This window comes from Mizuhopecten yessoensis, unplaced genomic scaffold (assembly GCF_002113885.1).
Source record: "Mizuhopecten yessoensis strain PY_sf001 unplaced genomic scaffold, ASM211388v2 scaffold10751, whole genome shotgun sequence".
NCBI classification, from domain to species: Eukaryota; Metazoa; Mollusca; class Bivalvia; order Pectinida; family Pectinidae; genus Mizuhopecten; species Mizuhopecten yessoensis.
Genome location: NW_018408703.1, coordinates 1,042,062 through 1,052,885, shown reverse-complemented (window position 1 = coordinate 1,052,885; position 10,824 = coordinate 1,042,062). Strand labels below are relative to the sequence as shown.

General features: G+C 33.8%; 1 protein-coding gene across 9 annotated transcripts in view; it reads right to left on the bottom strand.

Moving 5' to 3' along the window:
- Positions 1-7,182: 7,182 nt before the first annotated feature.
- Positions 7,183-10,824, bottom strand: part of LOC110462130 (nephrin-like) — a 193,291-nt gene continuing 189,649 nt past the window's right edge. For all 9 annotated transcript variants that reach the window (XM_021515969.1, XM_021515970.1, XM_021515972.1 and 6 more), the window contains 2 exons: positions 9,659-9,691; positions 7,183-8,009 (listed from right to left, as the gene is read on the bottom strand). In XM_021515969.1, the coding sequence (XP_021371644.1) occupies positions 7,846-8,009; positions 9,659-9,691 (197 nt within the window). In that variant the 3' untranslated portion in view covers positions 7,183-7,845. The remainder of the gene's footprint in view (positions 8,010-9,658; positions 9,692-10,824) is intronic.

Here is a 10,824-nt window from a genome sequence, read left to right as displayed (position 1 = left end):
TTTGGTTTGTTTGTGTTTTACGTACTCCCAACAGCTATGGTCATTTAAGGACGTGCCAGGTTTTGTTTGCGGAGGAAAGCCGGTGTTCCCCGAGAAAAAACCCACCGACCACCGGCCAGTCCCTGTCGACTGCTCCACGTAGGTCTCGAACCCACGACCCAGTGGTGGAGGGCTATTGGCAGCAGAATGTCAGGCCTTAACCACTTGGCCATGGCGGCAGAGGGAAAACATTGGTGCATTTCCAATGTTTACGTCTAATTGTTAAAAACAGCGTGAGTAATAATCTTCTATTAGGAATTTTTAAATGATTAAAGGACAAAACATGATTTTGCGAAACTCGATCAAAGACGAAAACTCTATATTTTATTTGTTAGTTTTGAAGTAGAAAAATCAAAATCGGCAGAAAGATTTTATTTTTTTACTATATGTGTTACCAACCATTATTGTGTTCTGTCAAATTCAGGAAAGTGTTGAAAGACCTATAGGGTATATGGTGTACAAGTTTGTAATCATGGCAGACCGTGAATTCATGTCATGGCGACGTTCACGAATTTCTGCAGTGTGGATTAAAGCATCTCCGATGTGAAAGCCATTGTTTTAAGAGGTTTTACGCAGTTTAGACCAATTTTGATTGCCCCCTTTTTGGCCTCTATCATCACTGATGAGTTCTAGGACGGAGTATGATGCAGTGTCTGTATCTGTACAGTACTGGAAGAACTGGAAGGGTGCGCTTTGGATTTACTTTGATGGCAGTATTAAAGTTTTAAAAGTTTTTATGTTGGTTGTTTTGACCAGATCTTCTGTGAGGTTGTTCTGTCTAATAAGTGATGGTACGAGAGAAGACTGAGTTCTTATAAGTGTCAGTATTACACTGAATTTGCCGGAATTTTTTACAGTTCTTTGCTCCGGTCAGATTATTTGATGTAGACAAGCCTTGGTTAACAGGTACAGCCATTAGCCCTTTCACAATTTTATAGAAGAGGCCAAGTCGATGGTCCCTTCTACGACCTCTGAATGATGGCAGTTTCACGGCATCCAGCATTGATGTCGCGCTGCTTTCTCCCCGGAAATCAGATGTTTTGAACCGGGCCGCGCGACGTTTATCTTTTCAAAGAATGGATGTTGTTATGCTGATACGGATCTCAAATTGTTGAGCTGTATTCCTAGTCGGATCTGTGTAATTCATTTTCGCCGTACTGTATCTAAAGATGCACTCACGTGTGTTTTACGTACATCAATCTTAACATAGAAGGCGCGTGATTATGTTTCATTCCAAGTTCTTTCAAGAACTACAAAGTTCATTTGGCGTATATGGTGAGATATGTTAAGAAGACTATTCCATATATGAACTATTCTTTTAATTTTGTTTTGACTAAGGTCTCGATTTTGTCTGTATCCAGCTAGTTATCATGATAGTAATACTAATTCGAGGTTCTTATATACCGCTTTATCACAACCTAGTCCGTAGGTCGTCTCAAAGCGGTTCACAAATTATTATCCGTGGTTTTATGGCCTTTGCAACCAGCCAATGTCTGTCTCAACTCTCTGGGGGAGCATACAGCCGGTGCTGCCACTTCGGCGCTCACGTGTTTCATTCTACAATTCTAGCACTGCCCAACCACATACTCATTTACAGTTGAGTAACGAGCGGAGTAAAGTATCTTGCTCAAAGATACAACACAGTGCTGGGCCGTGACTCGAACCCACAACCACCTTTCGATCACTAGTTCAAACAGTCCAAGAAATTTGAAACGCAAAAATCACTCATAAAGTTGATTACGTTCCTATTTCAGCACCGGTATTCTACAGTAGGAAGTTGCAATCAGGATAGTATCTTACTGAAGCTGAAAGGATTTTGTTTAATCCAGGGAGCTGTTTTGTATATATTGGGACGTTTCTATCCTTAGTAAGTTACGATGTCTTCAGTTTTGTGTGGACCTCAAACACTTGCCACATTATCTGAACGAGGCCGGACCAGTTTTTAGGAAAATTAAAAAACAATCGTCCATATATACCTTGGACACCTGCGATGACTCTAACATTTTGTTTTTATTTATAACTTATTGGATATGAATTGTAAAGTCTTTCGCTAATAACATCGTATTAAGCTAAATACTTGCCGTCCTGTTTGTCAGATGATAATAGGGCTGTATTCGTCTACAGAGTACTGAACCATGTCGGGACTTAACGATATATTTTGGCTAAACTTCAATAGTTCTTTTCAGAGAGGATGCATCTGTTCATAAATCTATGAACACGTTTTGTAGGTAAGTAGGCATCAACTTCAATATATAGCTACTGTCAGAGCTGACACATGTTCAATGCACACATAACTTAAAGGCAAAAACTTAATGTTCATGGAGATGCTGGCAAAGTCAATGGACCATGAAAGGTAAGCTGCATCCAGTATTTGATGCATGGGCTGAGATTTACTACCCAAGATGCATGGCATCTATGGTCCAAGTTATATAAACTTTATTTATTTTACAACAATTATGAAACAAGTTATTTCAACTTATATTAATCACTCTTGTTGGCCCGGATGTTAGCGCATGGGGGGTCTTAGTGTGGGAGGAAACCGGAGTACCCAGAGAAAACCCACCTTGTCGGCAGGTGACCCCAACCTTTTCATGTCTGATCGGGGAATCGAACCCTGGCCACCTTGGTGAAAGGCAAGTGCGCTATCCACTGCACCACCCCACCACCCAAGTTTGGTTGGTCTAGCACTTACACTTTCAGTGAAACTAACTTAAACACAAAAACTTAATGTTGAAGTCACAGGAAAAGCAACACCTTCTGTGGCGGGGAGACAAAAAACTTCCAACACTGGCAAGTAACTTATTTATGATATTTTTATTATGACATTTTTTTTCTTTCATTCTTTGTTACAAAAATGTTCAATTCGAGTGTCTACAATGTACAGAGGCTAGTTACAGGGTATAAATATACATTCTAGTCATTGGTGCAAAAATAAAATTGTGACTTTCAGTCAGTCCTCTCTTTATCTCATTCATCTGTCTTCCTCCATGCCTTTCTCTCACTCTCTAACATATGTTCTTCTTCCCTTCTCTCTTTATATCTCACTTTTCATTCTATCTTTTCTTTCCCATATCCCTCCGTCCCTCTCTCTCTCTCTCTCTCTCTCGCTTGTTTGTTCCTTCATTCCCAAACATCTCTTCTCCAATTCACTTGCCAATCTAACCCTTCCTCACTGAATTTTTCTTGCGAAAAAAATGCCATTCTCCAAAATGATTGGTTTTAATTCAACAAATTTAACTATTGGTTTAGCATAATAATTTATATTTTTTTTCAAATATAATAATCCAGGTAGTGTGTTCTCCAGGTAATGAAGATTACAATCCGGTTTACCCAGATGAAATATAAACTGTATCTGTTGTTTTTCTTCTGACAAACAAAGACAGATAGTTTCTTGAAAATTATCTTGCCTCTTGATTAAAAAAAATCCTGGTATATTTTAACATTTTAAAATAATATTAAATGAAAATTTTAAGAAAATTATGAAATTATTGCTTAACATTATACATTATAGTTAATTTTATTTATATATTATAAAATTCTGGATTAAAATTAAACTGGATGAAATTAATTACTGATAAATGAAAGCAGATTTATAGATTCAAACAGTTATTGCTGAATTATAAATAAATTATTTTTTTAGCAACAAATTTTGAACAAATTTTTAACAAATTTAAAATATGTTTAAGTTCTAAATAACATAATGAGAAATGAGAAGTTATGCTGATCTATTAGCTAGGGGATGGATGATCATGGTAGAATTTAAAGGCAGTGTTTAAGTATTTAACTCATTCACCCCTGAAATTTCATAATGAACTATTCCAAACTTTGAATCGGAAGAGTTCAAATGTGTCTTCAGGGGTGAATGAGTTAAACAAAGAACTGGCGACAATTACATGGAAAGTTTGACTTTGAAGTGAACAATATATATCAACGAGAAATTCAAAATTTAAACCTAACACATTATCTTACAAACTTGATTTCATTTCTTGGTTCAGATTAAACTATGAAAACAGTTTCTCGTCAAAGAAAAGTTGACATTTCTACAGTCTTATTAAGAATAAAAAGTCTTGCCTTATAGTTGACACCAACCAATTCCTATCATCAGTTGCTAGTTAAAATAAAAGATCATATAAAGAATTTCTCAAAATTGTTTTTTGCCATACTGATATTGAGGTACATATAATAGTTACTTTATTATTTCTTTCAAAATGTTATATACGGAAATTATTTTCATTAAAAAAAATAATTAAAAAAAGAGGTTTTTTTAGTGAAATTTGAAAAAGTGTGATAATTTATTTTAACTTTACTGAAATATGAAATTCAAAAACAGAAAATCGTTAAAAATATATATATTAAGAGATCTAACCATACTGACTATACTTTTTGTTTGATATTTGGTTAAACAATAAATTAGATATATTGCAGGAAAAATGAATTTACACCATATAAAAAATGAAATATTTATCATTTTCCAGTTTCAATTTTTTAATGTGTCATGGTACTGAAGTTTGTTAATTTATTCATGTATATAAAGCAGTGCATTATTTTTTTAAGATGGACGGTTTTAAACATTGCTTCTTAGAAAATTAGATTGAATGAAAAATATGATATGTGCATATATATTGCATCAGTAGGTTATTTATTTCAACATGTTTTATGAAAGGCACATAAAAAAGAATAATTTATAAAACAAGAGTTACCTCCCTTCTATAAGCGAATGACTTGATTTTGATTATCATGGTTTATAAATTGGTAAACTGTAAAGGCGGTTATCTCCCTTTACAGGAAAACATTTCTATCTACGTGAACTCATATACCCCTTAAGACACAACTGAACTCTTCTAATTCAAAGGCTGGAATAGTCCATTATGGAATCTCAGGGGTGAATGAACAGAAACATTGATGAAGTATTATATAAAGAAACAGCACCTTCCAGTGCATGGCCGATATGTTTAATGGTTACATATTTACATCTTACAGAAACTTTACACAAATTTGTACAAAAATATTCTCACACCTTTTTCTTCTTAATCACAAAACCAAGGAATCTAATCTCAATCTCTTCGTTAATTTTTGTAATTCACTTATTGTTCGGTAATTTTCTGCAAATTTTTATCTCCATGTAAAGTTTTATGTAATTAAGCTTGATAGGTTTGAATCCCCTTATGCTGATACAAGATCTGTCCCCTTTTTCTGTACCCAGGGGGCAGTGTAGCATAATACTAAAAACAGTTAACACACAAAATTTCTGCTGATCAGTGACGATTTTGAATGGATAAGTATTTCACACTTCTGTAATAGGGGAAAGAGAAATGCACAGTAAAACCCTGTCTGTAACAGGTAAGATTTTATATTTTAGATTAAGTGGCTAAATTTTTACATTCTACAGTATACACCTATAGAAGTAGATCAACTCATTCACCCCTGAAGACACATTTGAACTCTTCTAATACAAAGGGTTGAATAGTTCATAATGAAATTTCAGGGGTGAATGAGTTGAATGATTTTATGAACCATGGTTTCTCACCAATATCACATCATTTCGAATTGAAATTTAGAAACGCAATAACTGTACCAAACATAAATGATTTTACTAAAACTCTCAAAAAGGTAGAGATGAAAATTCCTTGCATCTTGAGAACACAAACACACTGGCTTTTGAAGCGGACTTTCACAACCGTAGACAAATTACAACAGAAGCACACAAAATACATTTATATTTACATATTTTGATGAGGTACAAAGATTTGAAGTAAAAATGAGAAAACTTTCACACTGCATAATATTTTTTATATAAAACACACTCTCACACTTTTTGCCAATATATTAGGAAACTAACAGCTTGGGATTCAAGTTTTATTTATTTAACTCAGAATATTTCTACTGTTTCAAACTTTTATATGACCAATTATACTGCCCCTCTCAGATAAATGATATATTCTATCTTTATGTTTGCATCCAACTTCGAGGAACCCTCAATTTAAATTTCAGACATAGCTTTACAGTCTCAGCTCAACGGAGCAGAAAAATGATGACACTTGATTAATTTAGCCTTTTAAGCTTTTTATACCAATAATGGAAGTAAGTTAACTTTTGCAATTTCTACATCTATGTTGCATTTTGACCTTTGATGATGAGAAAACAATCTACCAATATATTGTGTTTATTAAATTTCCTACTCAAAACCAATGTCTGGAGTTTTCTGAACGAAGTTACTCCTAAAAGTGAGATCTTAAGTTTTTCGACAAAAGTTGAAGAAATAAATGTACTGAGTATTTAATATTAAATCCTATGTGTTGGCCTCTTTGTGATGTACATCAAATATATTAAACATTCACAATTTATTCCTGAACAAGTTCAAGAAAATATCTCCTGTAATAAAAATATCCATAAATATTTTCAATGAATAATGTTTTAAAGAATTGAATATTTACTGAAGATCAAACAAAAGACGGAGAACTATTATTTACATTTCAGAGACCAAGAACACGTTTTGTAACAAATAAAACAAAATTTTGATAAAAATACACGTGGTGGGAAAAATATTAATTTTCAAAATTTGAACTCACAATTTCAAAAATATTTTCACTACCAAATTTAAACAAAACATGATTAACAACTACTGAGCACCAATCATGAAAATCATTTTTTTCTGCGGGACTATCATAAACAATTCCGCATTGAAGAATTGAAGACGACACATTGGATGATAATAAGCATGGCAGTAAATTCTCAAACTTTGACAAGTGTTAGTTCATCTCTATTGGATTTCAGAATTACTCTTTTGATATATTGCAAGCTATTTTCCAAAATGAATTATTTTAATGAAATATATTTTCAATGGTATTTTTTTCGAAGATGTTTTAAAAGCAAATGGGTGGTTGGTTTCCATATTGGGTAAACCTTTGACAAATGAAAATTAGATGACGCTGATGCAAACAAATGATTAGAAGTCATTGCAATATGTGTCATGTCTGCGTATACCCGATGCGTGAATGTCATTTCTGCGTATACGAGGGTGCGTGTTTACACACACAGCGATGCTGTAGTCTTCACCAGAAAGGTTCTCCCCTTGTCCTGCTTCCCCTGAGCACACGGAATTTCGAGATCATATTCAAGCAAGATTATCAATTAAAGTTTCCCCTTAAGAAAAAATCGAAAAATCCCACATGCATCTCTCAGATGTTTGTTGTTGTGAAACACGGTAAAAAAGGTCAAAGGGCACATAGAACTGTTTATAAAATGTCCACAATAACTTATTCACCGTAGTATTCACAACACCTGGGTACGAGTTTCGTTTGGCATATATTGTTTTCAGCCTACCAAGTGAAAGGAGTCTTTGTGTTGGTCTGTTCGCCAGTGCAGAGGACAGTAGCCAATGGTCACTTAGGTCACACAACACAATTTACGTTACTATGGCAACGGATTTGGTATCCAGCTTGGGATTTTGGTATCATACAATACACGAAGCATGTTTTTTTTTTGTATCCACCAATCAGAATTCAGAACACTAACGGTATCGACACAAACATTGATAAACGACACACAAAGGTACTGGGAATACCCATGCTTGGAAATATCACTTTAGGAAGCACAAATTGTCATGGAGGCCCCCGCATCAATGGCATGGTATCATTACCTGCTGCTTCAGAACGAGGCAGCCTCTTTGTCATACTGCTCAGAATGAGCCAGCCTCTTTGTCAAATTGCTCAAAATGAGGCAGTTTCTTTGTCCTGATCACCATGCCGACACATCACCTCACATGTACTTCACGACACTAAAAATAGCACAAGTGGCTCCAGAACATCATACAACAACTTCGTAAATAACCTTTTTGGGTTTGGACGGATCAGGAGTCGAGTAGCCACTCTCCATACCACTTCCAAAACTGCCTCCTTCTTTATGATCCTCAGGGTGGAGGTCTATATATTGCTGTTGATCTCGTCTTGGTGCTCCATGAAATGATGAATCTGCAACAGGATAAATACGGTTAAATTTCATAATTTCATCAGAATTTTTCTCTCCCTTTTTTCAATATTTTTATTTTCCTAGATATTAATAACTAACTTCTCTTTCTTTTAACAACATTTTTATTTTCCTAGATATTACTTAACCCTTTCACCACTGTGGACCACAATGGACTCATCCACATAAATGGATGGTAGAGTCTACTAAAGTTACCTAGGGGTGAACGGGTTAAGTGAAACACAAATCTAGCCAAGATATCTTACAGACGAACTACCACTCATACTAAATCTGGGACATCTTTACAGAGTTATGGCCCTTTGTAAATTTTCTTTGTTACTTCATGGTCATGGTTGAGTGTGTTTTTACTTAACTCTGTGCATGTAAAGCCCCTTGCTTGCAGAGTAATATAGCTCTTCACTCATTATTCTGCAGTGTAATATAGCTCTTCACTCATTATTCTACAGAGTAATATAGCTCTTCACTCATTATTCTGCAGAGTAATATAGCTCTTCACTCATTATTCTGCAGTGTAATATAGCTCTTCACTCATTATTCTGCAGGGGCATAAAAAGGAAAAAATAATGTTGACTTGGTAGTTCGCTCTGCACACTCGTGAATTAATATATTCGTCTGCGCAATAAATGAGTGTTTTCTGATTCGTGGTCTTGCATATTTATGGACAGGTTTGGTCATGATAAGCTTTAGTTTAGAAAAACCTTCAGACAGATTTACCTGTATGAAACACCTTTAATAATATCATGTATTAGAAAAATTTATAAACGTATAGATATTAAAGTTCCTTCAGTATCAAATTATCTTAAATACAATTGGCCTGGAAAAAAACATGTGTCACATTAAATATACAAGAGCGATTTAATGTATTCAAAATTTATGTAAATTTGTAACTTCAAATTCACATTAATATGCAAATCACATAATTCACTAAAACATTTTACCACTCATAAAGAAATATTCAAAATTTACTACTGGTGCAAATCTGTATAAGTCCGTTTCAGGAACGTAAATTTCAAACCTGTATACCGGTAATCAGATATTCTAGTCGTACACAAAATTAATTGTCCGTTAAATTGTTTGCCTGATCACATCAACGACTTTGGTTGAACTTCAGTAAACATTGGTCATTACACTAAAACGCAAACTAGAGTGGATTTAAATTAAAAGAATAAAGAAAAAAACGAGGACTCGCTGATCTGAAGTATTATTGGCTTAATCAAAGCAAAATTTGCATACTTTGATTTTATTTTTATGAAATATAAACCAATTTAAAACTACAAGGATCAAGTTTCATTGTAATTTGTTCTAATTCATTCAACCCTGAAATTTCATAATGAACTATTCCAACCTTTGAATTTGAAGAGTTGAAATGTGTCTTCAGGGGTGAATGTGTTAAACAAGCGTGGAGATATTAAAAAAAAAATGTTTATCAAATTTCATCTACGGACATGTTAAGTGGCTGAAGCTGACAATGTTCTGACAGACTGGGCCACTTCACTCATTCAGCCCTGAAAACACATCTGAACTCTTCCACTTCAAAGGTTGGAATAGTTCATTATGAAATTTCAGGGGTGAATGAGTTAAATAGGATAATGAAGAGAGCCAGACGCAACAATACAGCGAAATAAACACCCACCTGTTTGTTTGTTATAAGCCTCGCTATTCAGATCTGAAAACAGACAAAATTTAAATTTAAATTTAAATTTTAACAGATAACAGACACAATAATTCATTGACATACCCATGTATATGGTTCCTATATATATACTGGCCTGTTTATGTCCAAACTTGTCTGGCGTTTACAGTGGCCTGTTTATATTAGACAAGCTTGCTTTGATTATTTCTAATCCATTGAGGTTTTATTACATTAAATGATTTATTTTATATAAATTGATTTAAATTTATTCGTTAATCAAATATATTTCTCTTTTGAACAAATTGTCTATTAAATGGTTAACTGACAAATATGTATATTCTGTTAAGTGGTAACTTTCAAATAAATCTTTTCTTCAAAATTCATTATTGTTAAGTAAGACAGTCTGCATATTCATGTCCATTGATTGATTATCAAATGAAAATGATACATTTGCCTAGAAAAATCTTTAACTTAATGCTAGACTTTAACATGTTAGAACAAATTTTAAACCAAAACCCACAATATATCAGTATTATTAAACTTGAGAAGTTCAAAACCAAACAAATTCAAAAAAACAATTTGGAGCAAAATGATTGGTTAATGATTAACCAATCAGAATGCTTATCAATAACAGTGAAAAGAAGTTACAAACTATACCACAAATATAAAATGTTTATATGATAATGAAAACATCTTCAAAATGAAAACAAAAATATTCACCCAAAATACATACAATGTACAACAACATCTAAAGAACTATGAACTTAAAATATTGGAGAGTACTACACGGGAGACAACAAATGCTGATGAAATCATTGGTTACTATGACAACGGTATACACACAAAATAAAATGATATCAAGGAACTAAGGTGGATACAACGAGTGAAAGATGATAAAATAAATATGACATGGAAGTGCTGAGTGATTTTATGGTGAACACAAATCATGCTTAGTCATTTAAAAGTTATCTCCCTTGGTGAAATAACAAAGTTATCTCCTTGGTGAAATAACAAAGTTATCTCCCTTGGTGAAATAACAAAGTTATCTCCCTTGGTGAAATAACAGTATTTCATTAAACACTGTGGTGGAAATATTTCCGTAGTTTGAAGACACTTTCAACTGTAATCTGTTTGTATTGCTGTCTTAAAGGAGCAGAGACTGGTGA